General features: G+C 32.7%; 4 protein-coding genes across 4 annotated transcripts; 3 read left to right on the top strand and 1 right to left on the bottom strand.

The window, feature by feature from the left end:
• The first annotated feature begins 25 nt into the window (after window positions 1-25).
• Window positions 26-2,394, top strand: LOC140062436 (zinc transporter ZIP1-like). The gene has a single exon (XM_072108656.1). The coding sequence runs from the start codon at window positions 401-403 to the stop codon at window positions 1,484-1,486; it is 1,086 nt and encodes a 361-aa protein (XP_071964757.1). The 5' UTR covers window positions 26-400; the 3' UTR covers window positions 1,487-2,394.
• Window positions 2,395-2,826: 432 nt separating this feature from the next.
• LOC140062435 (ADP-dependent glucokinase-like) lies at window positions 2,827-7,967 on the bottom strand. The gene is made up of 6 exons (XM_072108655.1): window positions 7,770-7,967; window positions 6,486-6,711; window positions 6,056-6,121; window positions 5,564-5,795; window positions 5,114-5,298; window positions 2,827-4,144 (listed from the first exon to the last, which is right to left on the bottom strand). Exons 1-6 carry the CDS (start codon window positions 7,946-7,948, stop codon window positions 3,596-3,598), a joined length of 1,437 nt encoding a protein of 478 aa, XP_071964756.1. The 5' UTR covers window positions 7,949-7,967; the 3' UTR covers window positions 2,827-3,595.
• Window positions 7,968-8,204: 237 nt separating this feature from the next.
• Window positions 8,205-10,825, top strand: LOC140062437 (metaxin-1-like). The gene is made up of 7 exons (XM_072108657.1): window positions 8,205-8,326; window positions 8,593-8,662; window positions 8,774-8,943; window positions 9,323-9,502; window positions 9,602-9,678; window positions 9,885-10,042; window positions 10,455-10,825. Exons 1-7 carry the CDS (start codon window positions 8,231-8,233, stop codon window positions 10,667-10,669), a joined length of 966 nt encoding a protein of 321 aa, XP_071964758.1. The 5' UTR covers window positions 8,205-8,230; the 3' UTR covers window positions 10,670-10,825.
• Window positions 10,826-11,528: 703 nt separating this feature from the next.
• On the top strand, window positions 11,529-13,442 carry LOC140063069 (toll-like receptor 2 type-1). Its single transcript, XM_072109505.1, has 3 exons — window positions 11,529-12,050; window positions 12,174-12,577; window positions 12,899-13,442. The coding sequence occupies exons 1-3, from the start codon at window positions 11,529-11,531 to the stop codon at window positions 13,440-13,442; spliced, it is 1,470 nt and encodes a 489-aa protein (XP_071965606.1).
• Window positions 13,443-23,195: the final 9,753 nt, after the last annotated feature.

The raw sequence follows: 23,195 nt of genomic DNA, 5'->3' as shown, positions 1-23,195 counted from the left end.
TTATTTAAAGTACAAGGAATTGAAGAAGTCACAAGATCGCTTAGTAATCAGAGATTTACACACAAAAGGACAAGCAGATACCTTTTTATTGTTTATTATCACATTAGTTTTACCTAAACCAAATGGAGAAGAACGGAATTCTGTTTGGATGATTGTTTTAGTGGATGATTGTGAGGTTTTAGCAAATAATTAACTGAAGTTTCACCAACTGACAACATTGGTAGGATCCCACCAGCAGCTGCTGTCATCAGAACAGAGACATGGTCATCTCCTATGTTTGTTGTGTGTGAAGGAGTAAGGAGTCTGATCTAGAGAAAACTTTATGGAACCAGGCTACCTACCTGATCTGTTGCCTACTATTATCATTCTTTTAGCTTGAATACTTATACCAAAAAGTAAAATGGATGTGCTGGGTTTTAAAATTATGATATTAGTTCTTCTTTTCTTCTTGTGCTTGTTTTTTGCATTACTTCCAATAACTTTGAGAAAGAGATTAGGCAAAGACCAAAACGAAGAACAGCGAAAAAAGACTCTGCGGATTGTCAGTTTTCTAAGTTGTTATGGAGGTGGTGTATTTCTCGCAACTTGCCTGTTAGATTTGTTACCAACTGTACGAGATAGACTGAGTTTAGTGTTTGATCAACTTGAGGAATATACTGCATTTCCTTTTGCAGAATTTGTTATGGTTATGGGATTTTTTCTTGTTTTAATTATTGAACAAACTGCTGTGATGGTAAAAGAAACTTCGCCAAATGAACTTCGAACACGGTCTGAGAGTACTATGCCTGAAAGCGTTAATGCACCATTAATTGCGGACACCGAAGCGTACCAGCGAAGTCTGTACGCATCAAATAACTATCATCCGAATGATGAGCATGTTTATAGAGACACTTTGACGAGCATGAATGGCGTGCAGGTTGCCTCGTCACATGGTCATTCACATGGTCATTCTCACGGACATGAAGATGGCGATGGTTCAGGCTTTCACTCTTTAATGTTACTCTTTGCATTATCCCTACATTCACTCTTTGAAGGCTTGGCTCTTGGATTGCAAAACTCGACTGCATTGATCACACAAATTTTCATCGCTCTCATCATCCATAAAAATGTGTTGGCTTTTAGTCTGGGGTTAAATCTTGTACAAAGCAATCTATCTCGTTCTGCGATCTTTCGATCATGTCTTTGTTTTGCGATCATGGCCCCTATTGGAATTGCGATCGGAATTGCTGTTGATGATGTAAACGATTTTATTCACAGCTTGATAAATGGAATCCTACAGGGTATAGCAACTGGCACATTCTTGTACATTACATTTATCGAAGTTCTACCTCACGAATTCCAGGATATAACGAAACCAGTAGACCGTGTTTTAAAGGTTTTATTTATCATACTTGGTTATGCAACTATATGTGGGCTATTGTTCATACATGCAACCGTTATCCGTCCTACGTGCTATCGTTCTGCCGAACCTGTCGACGACACCTAACTGTAAATTTATAAATCAAGTTTGCCCAATTATTTCAAAAAATTACCAGAAAAAGTTATAATTTTATCAAAAAAAGTAATTTTATTACATTTAATGTATTTGGATCAATATATAAGTAAATAAATAAATTGAACAGTATTAATTAAACAGCAGGTGCTATTACATAGCTAGCCTTAACTAGACTACTACTACCACTGTAGTAGTACTAGAATATTAATTTTTAATCGTATGGTTATGTATTAAGTTTGTATTAATATCAAAATCAATCTCAGAACTAATAACATATTGTAGATATTAATTTTAATCAATACTGTATTTGTAATCTCAAATCAATAATCCCAATTTTATGATTATAATACTGTATACTATAGTATAGTTACATTCTTTACTCAAGGGCTGTTATTGTTACTGTATGAATAAATCCGAAAAATATATTATCCCTCCAAGCACTCTATTAAAATTATATATTAAATTGTTAACAATGACATGATTGTAAAATGTAAGTTTTATCACAAATGTTTTTATACTTTTGTATTTATTATAGTACTTAAAACTGAAAGATCAACAAATCAATGTCAAGACAATGATGAAATTGAATACGTCACTTTATAACTTTATAGGATGTGTATGAAACCGTTCCTGCATTATTTCTGTATACACTTGGTTTCAATTTATAATTTTGCTTAAGTTATAATTTAGATACTCTCTAGTCCTGTATTATTTCTTTATACACTTAGTTTCAATTATAATTTTGCTTAAGTTATAATTTAGATACTTTCTAGTCCTGTATTATTTCTTTATACACTTAGTTTCAATTTATAATTTTGCTTAAGTTATAATTTAGATACTTTCTAGTATACTTACAATATTTATTGCTTTCAACGGTTTGTTTAAAGGTGGCTATTGAGGTGACTTAAAGGTAATTATAAAACTTTAAAAAGTCTTCCTCTATTCAACTCAATAGATTTATACACACACCTATATTTATGGTCTTATGTTGTGTGAAAAATAAGTAATACTAATTGCATGTTTCATTAACTTAGGAATGTAACGTTTTATATTGGAATTAATAAAAGCTGTTAACAGAATATGTTATTTATCACACATCTCATTACTATTGGTAATTAAATTTCATATTAGTAGCAGAAAAACATCAGGCGTACAGTTGTTTTTTTTTCTCACTATTTCAATGATCAAAATTAAAGTTCACAGGGAAAATTGAAACAATATTGGCATGATGCAATAGCAATAGACAAAACAGACAAATACAGTATTATAAAGTGCCACCAACAGGAATTTATAGGTATGACACGCCATGTGTGACAAAAGGTTTATTGTTGATCTATAAGTTTGCAGTACACCACGTATATTAGTTCTGAAAAGAACGGTTGAGTTTCTCGACGTTTCGATCAATATGCTTTGATCGTCCTCTACCGCAAACTTATGTCAACATTTGATTTCACCATGCAAACCTTCAAACAATATAAAAGATTTATTATGAAAAATATTAAGCATTAGTCAATAAACTAAGACTAAGCATGGAGAAATAAGTTAACTTATTTCTCCATGGACTAAGCAATACATTGAAACCAATGTAATGACCTAATACATAATTTTAAAACTTGCATCTGTAAATCATAGGCACACATTCATAGATGACGTGTTCATCATTAAAGAACAAAGCTATAATTACAAAATAAAATATTCTGTATCAATTTTCACCTAAAAAAATTGAAAAAGTAAACAAATCGTGTATTAATACTGTACCTACATTTTATATCACACCACTAACACAATAACAAAAGTTATCAAATATTTTAATCAGCTACCTGGTAAAGAACATATTTTTCTATATGCCAATGGAATACTTTCTTAAAAACGGTCTATAAAAATATATAGTTATTTAGGTCACTATACTATGCTTAAAACATGCATAGAAAATTAAAAACCCACCACCCTGGATGGAGTTGAACTTTCACTTAAAAACCTGTCTCTAGTTGAATTGTTTAATTTGTAATGACTACAAATACTTAGGACTCATTGACATATTAAGTGGAATATTGCATTTTTTAAATGAATTATTCATTGAAATTCAGAGGCCAAATTGTCCTATTCTTTCTTATACATTGAATAAAGCAATCCAGTTGCTGATATTGCATCGCCTAGGCCCACAGTATTCCCTGGTTTTCTACATACAAGTACTGGGCTAAAAGCAAAATCTACCCCATCCCTATCCCATATAGATACTGGCTTAGCAGGGTCATATATAACTATAGTTTTTCTTAATGGAATGTTATCTACTGAAAGACTAAATGCTTTAGGTATATGTAAATCCACTTGAGATGGGTCTATTGGTTTTTTCATGCAAGCCTGTTCCCCGGCAACGCGTGCTCCTGCAGCTACAGCTGATTGGCTGTTCTCCCATGCACTCTTTTTTGTTGCTATTAAGTGATACGTTAGGCTATGAAAGTGAACACGAGACAGAGTACTAGATCCTGTAGCATACTTGTTGAAAAGCCAGCTGATGATGTCAGAGACCGCTGCAATCTCTGGGTAGCCTTTTACTGGTTGCAGATCTTGATGTGGTCCACCATTTGCATTAGAGAAGAAGACAAGCTCTTGCTCATTCAAGCCAATAGAGTGTATTACTGGAAAAATCTATCAAATAGAAAAAAAGAAAAATTGTTATCTTGGTACAGTACTTGGTGACATGATCCTTTGCAGAATAAAGCTATGTATTAGTATTTGGTCAAAAACAAATGTCTCCCTTTTATTTTATAGTTTTCATCACTAAATAATGAAACTTATTATTTAACGTTTTTATCTGTACAATAATAAACTAAAGCTCTGTCTACACTATCAAACTTTATGCGACAAAAAAATGTGATGTGCCTATATATGGACATGATGATGGACATATCACTACCATATTTGGGCATTTTTTTGTCAAACTAATTTGATAGTGTAGACAGAGCCTAACACAGCATATAGATGTGTAGGCATAAAGAAACTAAAAAACTGGGTTATTCAGTACTGCTGCTGTATATACAATTTAGAAACAGTTCTGATGAGGAAATCTGTGATAATTAAAAAAGGTTGTCCCCTTCGATATTGAAACCTGGAATTTTCTGCTCATTATGTAGATATCATATCAATATCATCATTATATGTAATAAATGTTGCAATTATACTTTTGCATATGTTCATTATGTTATTATTTCCTGTATTATAGATGTCCAATTTTGAGTCAATCAATTGGTTACAGCATTGCATACATTGTGTACATTTCCTTGAACAGGGACAGTGGATATGTTTTATATACAGTAGTATATATTGTGATTTGCGACAAAAACCTTGAAGTATAAGGTTGTAATTTTAGTAAGACTCCGTCTGCACTATCAAACTATTTTACTAACAAAATGTGCCCAAATTTGGTGGTGATATGCTCAAATATGGTAGTGATATGACATCATCATGTCCATATATGGGCACGTCACATTTTTTGTCGCAAAGTTTGTTAGTGTAGACAGAGCTTTACTTAACAAGTGATGCAGTTTCCTGCATTGAAATACTGTACTGTAACTATAATTGTGAAATTGTATCATATACAATTCTGTATTTATTCACCTGTTTCACAATCTCTGCTAAACAGTCTGCGTTTGCCATGCTTGCGAGTTCTAAATGGATAGGAATGTCTTTTGGCATCTTTGTTATTTCATTTCTCATGCTGGTTAACAGTTTTACTCTTTTTTTCTGTGAATGACCATCAAGAAGATGCAGTCCAGACAATACAATCAACTGTGGTTGAAACTCTGAAAATAAAAATATGAAAAGCAAAATATTCACAAATGTTATTTATATTATATGCGGCATATATTTAGGGTTTCAAGCTTAAAGCATCTTTCACAACAGCTCCAGTAAATAAAATCGAACGTCAATGTTTCGTTTTCACGCGGCTACGCACGATTTGAAAGATCTAGGATTCACACTTGCTAAATTATATAGCAAGCAATGAATTATAAAGATAGAAAAAAGATATAAAATAGAACTAATTTTTAACTGAGATCATCTTTTTACCTGTAACACTTTTCACAAACATATTAATTCCAATAAGATTCGCATTAGCAATATCATTTGAAGTGATAAAGCGGGTAGCAAGAGGTGCAACATCCTCGCCCCATTTCTCGCCTCTTGCATATTCCATAATTAGGTGAACCTCATCATTTTGAACCTTGACCCCATTTGGAACTTGTATACTGTCAGCAAACATTTTCTCTGCAATTGGTCCGACAGGTCCCACAAACTGAATCTAAAAAAAAATTATATTTCGGTTATGTTTGGTATCAACCCAACACATAAATATTGCTGTTTTACATAACTGTGCCATGTTTAATATGTAATGTCTAAAGCTCTGTCTACACCATCAAACTAACAAAAAAAAGTGTGATATGCCCAAATATGGTAGTGATATGACATCATCATGTCCATATAATGGGCACACTTTTTTGTCAAACCAGTTTGATAGTGTAGACAGAACTTAAAGTGACTATAGTAATACAAAAGACATACCTGGACATCTGGCATTGTGTTTGCTATCTTCTGAGCCATAAGACCAGCATTTCCACCAAGAGAATACTGCATCAAATAAACATAACATAATCATTTCATAATGTTAGATATATTCGCTGACTAGTTATAAAAAATGAGAAAGGCTAATGCATCATGCATTTATATTCAAGAAATAAAATCACCAATCCCTAACACCAAGTAACCAATTAACAATAAGATAGCAACACTTTAAAACACCATTTCGCACTGGATAAATAATAATAATAATAGTATGGTATTTATAAGTTCCTCTATCTTTCAGTATTGTCCATTATTCCCATCTCAATCCAGCTTTCTTTCTCTTCTTCTTCTATTTCAGATAGTACTCTAGGTGCCAACGCCAAATAGAACTGGTACAAGGGTTTAAGTCTAAAATATAATTTCAACCAACCTGTTTTTTTGGTAGTTTGTTTGCAACATCTATTATCTGTTGATAAACTTCTCCATTGCTAAAGTATCTCTCTCCACCAGACCCTTGGCGAAAGAAGAATCCAAATGTCTCTCCTAAGTGATTTAAGGAGTGTAGAGTAGCGTGGTCTTGTTTCTCTTTAGGTTCAATACCCAGTGCTATGAGTAGTGCTGTACCAGAAACAATCAAATCTGCATTTACATTAAGTCTACAAAAAGAAATTTTAGGAAAAACTCATTACCAGTTGTCACCCAACAAATAAGTACTTTCTACCCAATAATGTACTACTACATATAAGTAATAATTGTAAGTGTAATTTCCCAGTGTTTATTACCCAACAAATAATATTACATGCATGGTGGTTTTGGTCCTAGGCATTGCCAAATGTTTGCATAACATAATAACACCCCTCCTCCCAAAAAAAAAATACACAACCCATCACAGTCACATACCCCTCCTGTCTGTTGTATCCTCATGAATCTGTATATTAATGGTCACAGTGCATATCGGCCGCCAGTCATTTCGGCCGCCGGTTATGGAACGCCCAAAATCATGAAACGCCAAAAAGGACAAAATATGTATTGTTTATTTCGGCCGCCAAAATCGTCAATTGTTAATGTATGGAACACCTTAATTGTCAAAAAGGGTGTACGTATACATGTGCCTATTGCCTGAATAGACGTGCGTATTCAAACAGCAAGCAATCAACAAAAACGATCATAGTTCACACATTTTGATTTACATGGAGATGCGCTATCAATATTTTATTTTACTATCATTCGCCGGCTTCTTCCTGGGCCCTACAACCCTCCCCCCCCCCCCCCCCCCAAAAAAAACCACTATGAAATAAAGTAAGTCGTGTAGAAATACTGGAATCCGAAATACTTTAGTTAAAACTACTAAACTAATCCCTCCATAAGTCATAAATTGGCTGTGTGATTTTACACACGTCTATTCAGGCGATAGGCACATGTATACACTCTTTTTGACAATTAAGGCGTGCCATACGTTATTAACAATATTGACGATTCTGGCGGCCGGAATGACTGGCGGCCGAAATGATTAGACACCATACATATTAATTATAACACTAAACATAACAGCTAACAGTTAACAGGGTTTATTTATAAAGATCCTAGTGCATATCACTTATCATTCATATAATCATAAGTTTGATATATTTTGTAGTAGTATTTTGCTAGCCTAGGCCTATAGGACTAGGCCTAGGCCTTTTATGTTCTAAGTAAGTCTAGCCTAGCTACCGACCCGATCGCAACCTTGGTGATCTGCAGAGATGGCTTGACTATCGTGTCCTCCCATGCTTTCAAGGTAGTTTCTTCGAAGGTAGTACTATATGTTGATGTATTACTATTAGATATCTGTCGATCATAAAAGTAGGCTAAAGCTATCAATATTAAACCGATAAACAACGATTTACTAATCATTTTGTTGGTGTTTTGCCTCTACCACCACACCACCACACTTCTCTCTCATCAAACTAAAAAATCCAGGGACCTCTGGCTACCTGGGCACGCCCATCTTGATTTTGGGGTTGATAATAATGCAAAAATCAGTAAAACGTAAGAAAAAAAGACCTCTAAAAGTACAACTGGTAATACGGTTGCTACATAAAACATAGTTTCTCTGGTTTTTGGAAATTTTAGAACAAGAAACGAAAGCTAATATATATTAATGTTTAAGTTTCAGTAATTTTACCTACTTGTGTAATGGTAAAATCCAAGATGGAAACGAACATGCGGATGAAAATTTGGAAGGGCAATTGGGGCCTTCCTTCTATTGATACTAGATGCCTATATTTAATGGTATTTATATATTAAATTGCTTTGTATGTAGCATATACGACGGTGGTATTGCAATATAAAGTGTAGCAATGTTTAGCATGGCCGTTTAAGTCTCCTAGTCTAGGCCTATACTAACGGTACCCAACCCCTACCGAGAGATAGCAAGCCTGCCGTGCGGTGGCCCGTGATACTGCACTAATAGTATAGTAGTAGGCCTAGGGTACAGTAGTAGTAGTAGATTACATTAAAAACAAGCATACTTTACCTTGATATTCTCATCTTTTCAGGCTTATGCAAAGTTTTCTGGAGCGCCAATAAAACTGGAAAATGATTTTGACATTCGGAGTAATTTAAAAGGTCAGTTTAGGCACATTTAGTGTATGTTTGATTTCAATATCTTATGGTAAAAAAAAATTTAAAAAAAGTTTTTTAGAATTTGTTATTAATTATGCCGATACTATTTTCTAGGAAATAATCCGATATTGATATCAGATGAACAAATATTTGAAGGAAAGAATGACATTATTGATCATCTCCGAAGTAAAGGGTTTGATTCAGACAAAGAGTTGACCGATTGCCAACGAGCTGATATCCTAGCATTTCAGGCATTTCTAGAAGAGAGACTTCTCCCTGCCCTGGTAAGAACAACTACTGTAATGATGATTAGTAGAGTGTGGGTATAACTAACATGGATGGGTAAGAGGTTTTATAGAAAATGTGAAAAAAAGAACAAGAGACATCATGTAAAAAGCACAACAGTAGAGTAATGGTCTGGTAGCATCATTATTAGATTGATACAGCCGTGACTCAATGAATAGCTGATGATCCTGATTGAAGCTGGACTACCTGAAACTAGCCAAAATTGTATTTTAAATATGATTCATAATAAAATTGGCACAAGGCTCTCCTTTATTTGTTCTGGTGGTAGAACAACTCAGTTAACATATCATCATTATAAATACAAATATATTGTATTAAGTAATAATAAATTCTGGTTTTTTTTTTCTTACTTTACAGCTTCAAGTCTATTGGATCGATGCAAAAAATTATGTTGATGTTTTCCGTCCAGTTTATGCAAAAGCCCTCTCCTTTCCTTTTAATTTTATAACCCCTGGTAGATGGCAACGATACAGTCAAGAACGTGTTGAAACTATGTATGGAGGGCCACATCTGACAGACGGAGAATTGAAACAAATTGTAGGTGTCGTGAAACTATAGTAGATAATTCAATATCCTCATTTGACCATTCATTTTCATATGATAATAAATGTTATAATAATATAACTTTTTTTTTAGATTTTTAAAAAAGCAAAAAGTTGTATCAACTTATTATCAGAACGACTTGAGGAGAAATCTTTCTTTTTTGGTGATATGTAAGTATGAATGCTTCAAAAAAGTTTCCTGAGAAGAAATAAGGCATTTATCCCCAGAAATAATAATAATAATAACTTATTCATGCTAGCAAGTTGGTTTAAGCCACATGTATTTCACATTAGAAAAATTGTAATTTTTTAATAGCAGATTTGTCAACCCATGTGTATTTTTTTGTTAACTGTACTCTATGTAATTTGATTGACAGGCCTACATCATTAGATGCCGCTGTATTTGGTTACTTAGCCCCATTGCTACGAGCCCCATTACCAAATGCTGAGCTACAGTCCCATCTAAAGGCATGCGACAACCTATGCAGGCTTGTGAGTCGTATTCAACAGCGGTATTTCCCAGATGTCCCATTTGGTAAGTAGGACCATGCTGACAAGGTACCTTATTGTCATGTTCAAAGGTTTTTTTTCTGAACGTAATGAGCTGTTAAGAGCTCATTGTACTAGCTAGGCCTTCACATTGTAATGAGCTGTTAAAAGCTCATTGTACTAGCTAGGCCTTCACATTGTAATGAGCTGTTAAAAGCTCATTGTACTAGCTAGGCCTTCACATTATATGGTAGGGTGGTCAGTTCCTTTCCACGCCACCTTATCCTCCGTAGATTTTCAAGCAAGTACTCATTCAGCTGAATGACCTGGGAGTTATTCTTATTAGAAATTGAACCCTTTCTTCATGCTGGTCTCAACATGTTCTAACCACTCTACCACAACGCTTATATATCCTAACTAGTAAGTTAGTTAAAATGGATATCAATATTTTTTTACAGATGAACCTGAGCAAAACAAGCCAAATAAAAGTTCAAATACAGATACATTCGATGAGGAACATAAACGTCGAAATCAAGTCTTTTCTGTCCTGTTTGCTTCTGCCATGATGGTTGGATACGCCATATTCAGTGGTCTAGTCAAGATAAATGTAAATCGGTCTAACTCTTTTGAAATGGAGATGGACTATAATGATAGGGACAAAGATGTTGATTAAGCAACAAGAAAATATACAAAACTGATGAAATACAGTAAAAGGAACATTTTAGAAGATTCAAATACATTTGTGATTTTGACAATATAGAACATGTTTGGATAACTCTATATTTAGCTAACTTTATATTTTCTCTTGAAAGTCAGCAATAAATCAATATCACACTCATAATGTAGATCATATTTTCTTGCTTCGTACTAACTGTAGTATTGGTATCAACGATCAACTAGTTTGATATAGACAAATTAAGGACCAAAACTATTAAATGTATTAAACTTGTTTAAAATACTTTATTTGGACCGGAGATCGCTTATATAACGAAACCAAAACATGCGAGCGCATTCAGGATATAAGGCGGCGATTGGAAATAATCGCTGATTGGTTAAAACTGATATAGATACTGTACAATAAAAGTGAAAGTTATCTACGAGTAGGCTAGGCCTAATTAAAGCAGGTGAGGGTGTGGGTTTAAAATTCACAAACTACCGACTATACGAAGTCCTATATTATAAAGGTAAAGGTATTTATATTTTGTCCTCAATGCTTAACTGGAAACTGAGGAAATTCGGATTAGGTCCTCCATGGACCCACGACAGCCAACAGTGCAAGGTCTTCATGGGAAGATTCAGCTTTGATCGTTCATATTAGAGATGCGACATTATTTGTGCCGTCTGCTGTTGTCATATTAGAGATAAATTAACATATGATATTGTTTCGTCCGAAAAAAGTGATGACTATTTTAATTTGATCCAATTACTTGATATTTCAATATCACTTCCTTATTCGAATACATTTCAGTCAATTGTTTTCATTATTACGTTGTGCTTAACTTAAAAGGGTCATATAGGTCTACATTACCACTATGTGGACTTTTCTTCAAGTTACTATCGTTCTTTTCGTAACATTCTACTGTCATATTAGTGGTAAATTAACATGCTACAATTACAATCCGTCGGTAAATGGAACTCAGCCGCTAGATGATTTCAGATGTCCTAAGAAATGTAACTGTAAATATTGTAAAGAAGAAACGGAATTATACTACAGTCATGATGTGTCTTGTTCAAATAAAAGATTGAAGGCTATTTCATCGCAAGATACGGTGCCAACTGATGTTAAATATTACCATCTGGAAGACAACAATATTTCGTTTCTGAAGAACTACTCTTTCCACAATTTAACTAACCTGAAGAATTTGCAATTTAATGGTAACAAACTGAATTATAAGAAAATTGAGATTAATGCATTTCATGGTTTGCAAAAACTGAGAAAATTAACTTTGGATGAAAACCCTGATTTGGATAAATTACTACCATGGTTTGATGATCTTGTATCTTTAGAAGAGGTATATCTGGAACATTGTGGATTAACCACAATATATCCTAAAGTATTTATTTATTGCAAAAGACTAATAACAATTGATCTTGCAAGAAACGATATAAATTATATTCACTCAGAAACTTTTCAGAATTTACCAAATCTTAAATATTTATATCTTTAAAAAAATCAGATTACTAGTATGCCACTATACGCATTTAAAGGTTCATCGAGATTACAAGGATTGACTCTACGTAACAACTTTCTGACAACTATCAAAGAAGACGTTGGACTTCAAAATCTGATTCAATTACAGTTTATAGATGTGGCGTACAACAAATATCTGTGTAACTGTGATTTGATGTGGTTTAGAAAATGGATTGGGACAACGAATGTTACAATTGAAGACATCAACAACACAGAATGTAGACAATATATAGATAGTAAAGAATACACGACAATGTTAAATTTCGATCCCGATAAACTACACTGTAGAAAGTTGGATAGAATCTTAAGAATTACAATTCCTTGTGCTTCAGCTGGGCTTATTGTTGTAATAATTGTTGTCAATCTTTACCGTTACAGATTTCATTTAAGGTAAGATCATTATTATTAGTATTTTAAATATATAATTGCTTATGCCAAAAAAAATTAATGTATTTAAAAATGTTTTGATTTTAATTTTTTGAAAATCATTATAATTACTGACATTACAAAAATATACGTTTATAAAATATTTTCCAGGATAGCACAAAAAGCGTTAGCTTATTTCCATTAGGATCCTTAAAAGGTCATATCCGTAATGTTAATATATCATTAACACAATAAGCATCTAGTCGTCCATTTCAATGTTAACGTTTAATAAAATATATTATATTATATAAATACTTTTTTTTCAATTATTTATTTCAATGTTAGGTATTGGAACCAACGACGACGCCTTCGTAAACAATACCAGCGAATTTGCAACCAAGGACCACCTACTATCAACGGAGAAAACATTCTGTATGACGTGTTTGTCTGTTACAACAGCAAAGACATACAATGGGTTCTTAATGTTTTACATCCATCGTTGGAAGAGCAGCGGAATTTCAAACTGTGCGTCGACTATCGAGACTTTCTTCCAGGAGAAGCAATCGCTACAAACATTGCAAATGCTGTTAAATTCAGTAGCAAAGTTTTGTTAGTTGTCTCCAAACATTTTGCCAAAAGTGAGTGGTGCAACTTCGAGTTAGAGATGGCACACGTGCGTACGTTAAACCATGAAGATATCTTGGTTGTGGTGCTAATTGAGAAGGTGTCACCCAAAGACATGCCGATACTGTTACACAAGATATTGACCACTACAACTTATATCGAATGGGAAGAACATCCAGAGAGACAAGCATTGTTCTGGGCCAAGCTTGAAACAGCTCTTTTGTCACCTAACTGTCCAAAAGATAGGCTAATTGATAACGCATAAGACACATTACTTTACCAAATGTAAAGAAATACATTTGTTAGTATTTTTGAGATTTAATACAATATAGATTTTGTTTTCAACCATATACAACAGCAAGCATATGGCTCTTACAGGATGGCAAACAACCCAATTCTTTCTGATTAATTCCCCTTTCACATTGACTAGCAAACTCTACACCTGCGTTTTATAGGGTGTGCGTTCAGGTTTGTGTAAACTCCAAATATTTCATAGGCAAAAGAAAGGATATAATGTATAGAATTATGATTAGACAGTGGCCTTAGAAATATCCTGCTGATATTGCCTTATGTATACATTTACTCTAAATCTTATTAGGATGGTTTGGATGATTAGTCAATTTGTATATAACTACCATTTAATTCAACTCTTTGTCAACTACTTATAACTTTGTCTTCATCTCGTATCGAATTTGCAATGTATAACTGCTTTATTAATGCATTTCTTTTTTTTAAATTAGTAAACATATTTTTGCACACGTATTCGCATCTACATATAGTATCTGATTAGATACTTCATGATTCAACCTTAATTTCCCTATATATTCTAAACTTATGTGAATTTCTACGACCGAAATCTAATGGAAACCTAATCTATAGAATGTGTGTCTACTTAATATTAGTGAAAAGATTTTGGCAATTATTGCGTTTCATACGTATAATACTTGCGCTCGCAATCTAGACAATCTAAACGCCGACTGGTGGACGAACATAAAAAAGAGTAATTTATACAGACTTAGCGAAAATATAATGGAAACCCTGTTTAAATACAGAAACATACTCACTACTGCTTATTCACCATGGTGCATTGATTATATATTGAACTAATGCCATTGAAGATTTGTTGTCCTTTTTTAAGTGCAAGTTCATTCCTTCACGTTCAGAACCAAAGACACGACATTTTGCATGGTATTTGCATATTAATAAAACGTGTTGGCGCCTTCTTTAGTTAACAAACTGTTGTCATTCTAATATGTAAATTAACCTTGTAAATAAATGTGTATTATAATGTATAGAATTAACTAAATTAAAACAAAATATTTAAAACTTGAATTGCATCACTGTTATTGTTAAATTAAACTGCCTAATGTGAATTTAACAAGCCACAAAATGAAAATAATAGTAGGCCGGCCTCATAACTTAAAAAAGTAAAATATCTGTTACATTAAAAAAAGGTGAAACAAACATTAGCACGGCCAATGTATAGGAAGCCAAAGTAAGGAAGAAGGCGCACCCAGAGACTATAGACGCACCGTGGTCTTGAATAAGCGTTATTGTAACCTGACTGTGAGAATCATGAATATTAATCAAATGTAGACTTCACTGAGAATATAAAAATGCAGAAAAACATCAGCAATACTTAGGTAGTTAGAAATATAAAGTAAAGACATTAAAGATATAAGAATATGATACTTCTCTGCCTGTTATTATTTTGATAAACTACATCATGCGCGTGCATTCAGGATGTAAGGAGTGGTGACGTGGCAATTGTCTCTAGCCCAATCGCTGACTTGTTTACATAAATAAAGTGAAAGCTATCTACGACATGATAAAACAGGATAGGGTGTGGTTGTTCAGTGCACAAGCAGTCGATTTTAATACCGTATTAACGCCTAGCGACAATAAATATCATGCAGTATAATATGTAACACGCCCATACCATAGCACTTAATAGACAACTTCACCGAGAACCATATTTAACAACGTATTAGAGGTGTAGGCCTACATATAATTTCAGAACAATCGCGAAATTTACGATATCGTAGCGCGCGCTCGCTCTACAGTCGTCGACGTAAATTGCTGTGACGTCACAAGCTAGGTACAAATTTAAGCCTAATATAGGTCAAATTAGCAATTGAAGTGACGGTACCTATTTCTTGTATGTTAACAACAGTGAAAACTCATGAGGTAGATTTTGCCATGAACTTGTGACGTCACAACAATTTACCGTGAACGGCGAGCGCGAGCGGAGATATCATAAACCTCGCGATTGTTCTCAAATCATTATTATTTTAAAATACTGTTATTATTATCATTTACAATTAATCTGATTATTTTTAATTTACGAATGTAATTAATATCTTCAATTATTCTTAAGATCTATTATACAATATTGTTTGTAAAATAATAAATAGTCAAATGTTAGACCTCTTAAATTGCATATAGATATTAAGCTAACTGTTAGATGTCGAGTGTGAACTCGCCATATATTACACACATACTATTCGCATATAAGTCAACAGCCGGCATATTAAACATACGAGTAAATAACTATAATTTTAACAAACTTTTGAGTTATTTTGCAACCAATCTAATGTAAGTTTCAAAATAAAAATGATAAAACCCCAATAAGAAACATTGGTGTTGTTAAGTTTTATCATTAGCTTAATCTTATTTAAAGATATACAAATCATAAATATATATATATTATACATACATTTTTGTAAAAATATAAAACAATAAAATACAAGTATATTTATTACTTATTATTGATTGCATTTTGTAGGTATTGATATTAAAATAGAAAGCTATTAATAAAAAAATTATTAAACATTTTAATGTTAATAATCTCTTAAAAGAGATTAATCAACGGTTCGCTTTGCACATTTATCAACATTCAAGGTATTATCTAATTATACTAGACGATTAATTACCGGCTTGAAAGTAATTTTGGTTTATAAGTGTGTTTGCTTTACCTTCAATGTTAAAAAAAAACACTATTTTTAAACACGATTTTCACATTTTGTAAATTTGTTGAAGCAAGTTTGATGTAAATTAGGCCTATAACAATGTATAATTATCTACAAAATGAGAAAATCGTGTTGTAGTTATGTAACGTAACATTCATAGATTAATGAATAAATGAAACTGAGTAGAGATATCAAACACAATAGCTGTTGAACAATTTATCAAAAAATGTGAAAAATAAAAAATAAAGGAATATGACTAACTGATAAAAACTATAATCGAGCGTTCAAAAACTGACTGAAATACTTTTCAAAATCAACAAAGATCTATGAGTAAAAAGTTTCTAAGATATTTTGCAAAATGGACAAAGCGATAGAGGGTGCACTATTTGGACAAATTTAAGATACCTATAACTCGATATTTTAATCAACTTTGGTAACGTTCACAATAAACCTTTCACATTTAGTTATGTCCAATTGGTGAACTATTATGTACATTTATTTGTCTTTTCTGGATGTATATCTTTTTAAAAGTATTGGCAAACTCTCTAATATACTGGTACAGTAGGCCTATAATCAATTTACCGTACATACAGATTAAGGCTCAAAACTTAAAAAACAAACTTGAGTTTCTGTATTTTCAAATAGGCTTATATAAAATGTAAGTACATCCTTAATTATATGTTTAATGACTATTATGAAACATTTTAAATTTTGATAACTAAAGATAAAAAAAGACGCGGTTTGAAACTAATACCTACGAAGAAGTATTTTTTCTAAAGGCCGATTTCTGCAAAATTGATTATTTAGGCATTAAGACCTCGTCAAAAAATTAGCATTTCGTCAAATCAAGCATGTTAATAAAAATAACATCAATGTCAGAGAACATTAATAACTAACAGCGAAGGTGATAACGTCAATCAAGTGTGACAACCAATGTTTTAATAAAACAACATTTATGAATAGTCGATCGTACACTGTTAAATACCAATTTTTTTATTTAATCAAATGATTAAAGAGGTTTGTGAAGTATAAAACTGTACTTTCCACTCATCTGTCGTCGTTGGAGCAATGTAATGAAAGTACATACGTAAACTATACATCTGATTGTTTCCATATTGATGGTCATTCTGTCTATTTAACAAAAATTAAAACTTGACAAATTATTGTGAGTGTTTGGTGAGTCTTTTTCCAGAGAAGCCTACATCAGATTGTTATGGAAGCACACATTTTTGCTGCGAAACACGTTTTTAAAACTTGACTATTCTAATCATACACATAGTACATTCAGGGAGTTGTTATTACAACTCCCTGGTACATTTGATGCTAAACGAAGTTCATAAATGAATAATATATAATAAACTTTCATTCTGTGCTGTAACGTGATTCGGTGGAAAATTGTCTCACGTTCTACTTGTTTAAAGGTTCTACGAAACACTCAAATCGTATCTTCATTTTACAAGCGATTGTCGCTATTCACCACTGCAAGTCATACAATGGATATCTCCACCAATAATTCATCTTGTAGATCCGTTATTGAATATACTGAAATGTTCTATGAGTACGCACTTACAGCTATCATACCAGTGGTTTCAGTAATTTGTATTTTGATTGTGCTTTTAAATGGTGTTGCAATATTTGTAATTCTTAGATCGAAGAAACTGCGAAAGAAACACAATGTTTTCATCGTGTCTTTGGCATTCGCAGATTGTGCAAACGGACTTGGGTATTATTCATATGTAGCTATACGCTTTTATCGTCCGAGCTTTGGTATAATTATTCTTATAAACTGGTTATTAACGTCAATTCTTTTTACGTCAATGCTTAACGTAAATTGCGTTGCTGTAGATCGTTATATTGCGTTAGTGTACGCTCCTTTACGTTACGCTGTTGTCGTAACATTTAAACGTCAGTTGACCGTTTGCGCTGCGATTTGGATTGGTCCAAATTGCATTATATGTATTTTGTTTTACATTAATACAACTCAATTTAATCCGTTAATAATAGCCGTATTTTTTCTGATAGTTTTATTAATAACTATTTTTCTTTATTTTAAAATTTATCAAAATATTTCCAAACCAGATCATTATCTGACTTCAATGAATATTTCAAACGCAAAGAAATCTAGAAAATTACTAAAAACCTGCTTAACAATAACAATACTGTATTGTGTCCTCTGGTTGCCATATCTTGTAATAAGTTGTCTTGTTTTTATACCAGGGTTAGCATGTTACCTCGGTATATTACTTGTTTACATGAATTTCTTTTCTGGAAGTCTGGTTTTTATCAATTCTTTGACTAATCCTCTAATATATTGGTATAATTTACCTGATTTCCGAAACTCATTTTATGATATCTGGAGAAGGAAAAAGAAATACTAATTACAATATACGACAAAAGGTAAAATAAAGTGTATAGCATGGTATAAACGACGTTTAGAAATCTCGAGTACACTAGCAGTGAAGTCAACTGACACATGTCAATGGTGGCCATGTTTTCAGATGATTTTAAATTACACACAGGAATTTCTCGCACAAAAGCCAGAGCCGCTGTAGACGACAATAATAATTTGAACAAAAGTCAATAATATTTGTTTTAATTTGAAAACGTGTTGCAACAAAGTTGAAGTGGTTTTATAATAATAATAATAATAATACTGTAGGAGCCCTAGAGTAATTATAAAACCACAAGAACAATCGATGATTGTGAGGCTCGGAGTTAATAAACTCTTCATCAATGACAGTGAGTTTAGTTTAATTTTAATGAAATATATCAATTCGCCAAGAGTTTCATTAAACGTGACAAACATTGGTCAATTAAGACAACAGGGAATGATGGACAGAATACTTTTACAAGGCTTGGAGTTAATAAACTCTTAATCAATGACAGTGAGTTTAGTTTAATTTTAATGAAATATATCAATCGTCAAGAGTTTCATTAAACGTGACAAACATTGGTCAATTAAGACAACAGGGAATGATGGACAGAATACTTTGATTAAACCGACCGAATTCTCAACACAATTTGAGTACCCGGTATTGTACGGTGTTCCCCTTGTCTTTGCTGGTGTCAATGAATGTTTCTATCCCTTGCAATTCTATTTCTGACAATTTTAACGTATTTTTTAAAAGAGCTAAAACTGCAGTAATTATCGTTTCAATAATTTGCACTTTGATTTTAGGTCTGAACGGTGTTGTTATCTTTGTCATTCTACGAACAAAAGTTCTCCGAAAGTAACGCACTGATTTCATCGTGTGTTTGGCGTTTGCGGATTGTGTAAAATGGATTAATTATTAATTATATTAGGAGCTCCTGGAAATGTGATAACGCCAACAATACTCTTGATATCACTTTTAAACGTAACTGGTGTTGCGGTGGACCGTTATATCGCGTTAGTCTTAGCTCCATTGCATTACGCCGTAATCGTCACCACAAACGTAACGTACGAGTGTCTCAGACATCACTTTAACTGTACCGAAAAATAAAAAATGTATGTAACGCGCTGTTTACTACCCGTGTCAAACCTGGTAAACGAACGCCAAGTTAAAACTTTCAACAGATAGGCCTATTCGAAGGAATAACGCAAATACGTCAAAAGTGAAACTTTTAAAATGAATATCTCCAATAATTCATCTTGCATTTCCAATTTAAGGAATTATTATTACGAAATGTTTTATAAAAACGCAAGAATATTTATCATACCAGTGGTTTCAATCATTTGTATTTTGGTTGTGCTTTTAAATGGTGTTGCAATATTTGTAAATCTCAGATCAAAGAATCTGCGAAACAAACACAATGTGTTCATCGTATCTTTGGCATTTGCAGATTGTGCAAATGGACTGATGTATTTTATAAACACGGTGGTATTAAATTTAAAGTACAGTGCTGTTTCAAACTTGATGATGGCCTCAATACTTTTTACGTCAATGCTTAACGTAAATTGCGTTGCTGCAGATCGTTACATTGCGTTAGTATACGCTCCTTTACGTTACTCCGTTATCGTAACATTTAAACGTCAGATGATAGTCTGTGCTACGATTAGGGTTGGACCTTGCCTGATATTACATTAATAAACCTTATTTTAATGTGATAATTGCAGTGTTTTTTCTTATAATTTTATTAATAACTATTTTTCTTTATTTTAAAATTTATCACAGTATTTCCAAATCAAATCATTATCTCGCTTCAATGAATATTTCAAACGCAAAGAATTCCAGAAAATTACTAAAAACCTGCTTAACAATAACAATCCTGTATTGTATTCTCTGGTTGCCATATCTTGTAACAAGTTGTCTTGTTTTTATACCAATGATAACATGTTCCATTGGTATATTACTTACATATATGAATTTCTTTTTTGGAAGTCTGGTTTTTATCAATTTTTTGATGAATCCTCTAATATATTGGTATAATTTACCTAATTTCCGAAACGCATTTTATGAAATTTTTGGAAGAAAAAGAAGTTAAAGTTACAAAATACAAGATACAGAACAAGATACGGAAAGGAAAAGAAATGTTGAAGTAAAAGTTCAAGATACAGAATTTACAGGAAGAAATTACGGGAACATTTTCGAAGATACTAACCTAAACAATTTTCCTGTTTGTAAAAGAAAAATGCATCGCCTGGGCAAATTAAACATTTTTTTCATGGACAACGTCTTAATCTGAAACCCTGAGCCCCCTAACAGTGTTTGGATGGAGAATTTTCAAAAATTTATTACAGCTGCATAATTTTATAATTATATAGATATTGCAGTATTACTAACTTACGCTACTGTAAGTATGTACACATAAAAATCAGTCTTCATTTGACATTGTACAGATAACCAAAGTGATGTACGACTGATTGGCCGCAAATATTGTTTTTATCAATCTTCGCTAGAAGAGTTTATTAAACCATAAGGATATAAAATACATGACAAAGGTAATTAAACGACTGATGATTGGCAGATCGCTCTTCAGCTTTATTGAAATACATAGGCCTATCATTTTGTAACGACTTTCTAAACTTTTTTTACAAAACGTTACACTGCAGCAGTACGGTACCGACTTGGATTGTCTCAAAGAAGAACATTCATTGTCTAAATTGTGTGAGTTACCAAGCGCATTCATTGTGAAACTGTTTTTTAAATTATTCAAAACATTCGTTGAAAATCAGAACGCACAGTAATGGTAACGCTGTTTCGGCAATAGTTTGTACTATGCTAAAATACACACGTACTTAAAGCTCGTTTTAATTATTTGACCAATAAGCAAGAAGCTCCCTGACAAAACATTCTGCGGAAATTTATAAAGGAATATTGAGGGAAAAAACTTTGTTATTATACATTTAAGTGTTGCAATGAACATCTCCGATAATGCATCTTGTGAAAATTTCATTCATGGAAATTCTGAATTATTTTTTGAAAATGCAGTAGTTTCAGTAATTTGTACTTTGATATTATGGACAACTTCTAGCGCAACTTCAGCTCAGATAGCCATTGATGAGAAAGCCAACCAATCACTCAAGTAGAAAGTCACATTGATGGTGAATGGACGAAAACTGTTGACATCATACACTTTCTAATCCATGATGCTATGATTGGTAATGATCGTGTCAAAGTTTTTGGAACTTCGAATAGTTTGCGTCACTTATGCAATTCAACAATCGGGTTTATGGATGAAGAAGAGGCTATAAACTGTATAGTATCATACACGGTATCCAATGAATGTTGCTGTTAGAAGACGCAATACTGCGTGGTGTGTATTGTTACCAGACATAATACCTCGTGCATCGGATGGCACAAGACATCAACTATACAAATTCTTCACGGCGTATCTTATATGGAACGATTCGACATTTATCGTACAATTGAATAAAGTTGCAATTTACTGGTTATTAACTTTCTACTGTACGCACATCGTAGGGTTTAACATAATTGGTAATTTTTGGCCTGGTCATAGAAATAAAGTTTTACTTTGGATGAAAGTCGATAAATTTCCTAAACAATTAAATCGGTTGTTTTAAGAATTATATGAGGTTTAGTCCCGGGTTTAGTACACTAAATTCTTAAATATTCATAAACCATTAATAATCATAATTTTTTCTTTCTCAAGATGAAAGTGAAAATAATTTAATTTACTTGAAAATGAGATTATAACGTCAATTAATTTCAGAAATACTTAAATTGACTGTTTGAAAATTATTTCAGTTTCATTGTACCAAATTCTGGCATTTGTTACGAAAGTGAAATATTAATAAATCATTATTTTTCCAGCTAAAAGGAGATGAATAACGATATGTCATTGTCACTTCTCCTTATTAGAATACATTTAACAGCCGATTTCTCTCATTATTACGTTATAGTTCAACGTAAAAGGTTCATACAGTACCACTATGAATATATGTACGCCTACTCTTCTTCAAGTTACTATCGTTCTTTTCGTAACATTATACTGTTCTATTAGCGGCAAGTTAACATGCCACAACTACAATCCGTCGGTAAATAAAACTCAGCCGCTATAGATGATTTCAGATGTCCTAAGCAATGCTACTGTAAATATTGTAAGAATGAAACGGAATTATACTACAGTCATGAGGTGTTTTGTTCAAATACAGGATTGAAAGCTATTCCATCGCAAGATACGGTGCCAACTGATGTTAAATATTACAATCTGGAATACAACAATATTAATAGCAACAACCTATTTTATGATAGCATTGATATTAATGCATTCCGTGGTTTGCAAAAATTGACTGTGGATGAGAACAAATATTTGTTTAAATTCTGCCCTGGCTTGATGATCTCGTTTACTTGGAACAACTACATCTACATTGTAGATTATCTTCAATATATCCTAATGTATTTAACAATGCCACAACTACAATATATGCTATACGCATTTAATTAATATCTATCGTCTGTTAATAATTTAGTGTTATACTTTATAAGGCAAAATCTAGACAAGGGAAAGCTTTTATTTGGAGTCAGTTGAATAATTTAATTATTATTTTTCATTTTACATTTTATGACAACATTAAGAGATAAGTATGACCTAATTCTTTATTTTAT

This window comes from Antedon mediterranea, chromosome 11, assembly GCF_964355755.1.
Source record: "Antedon mediterranea chromosome 11, ecAntMedi1.1, whole genome shotgun sequence".
NCBI lineage: Eukaryota > Metazoa > Echinodermata > Crinoidea > Comatulida > Antedonidae > Antedon > Antedon mediterranea.
Note: the sequence above shows the minus strand (reverse complement) of the source record. Positions and strands in the feature narration are given on the sequence as shown.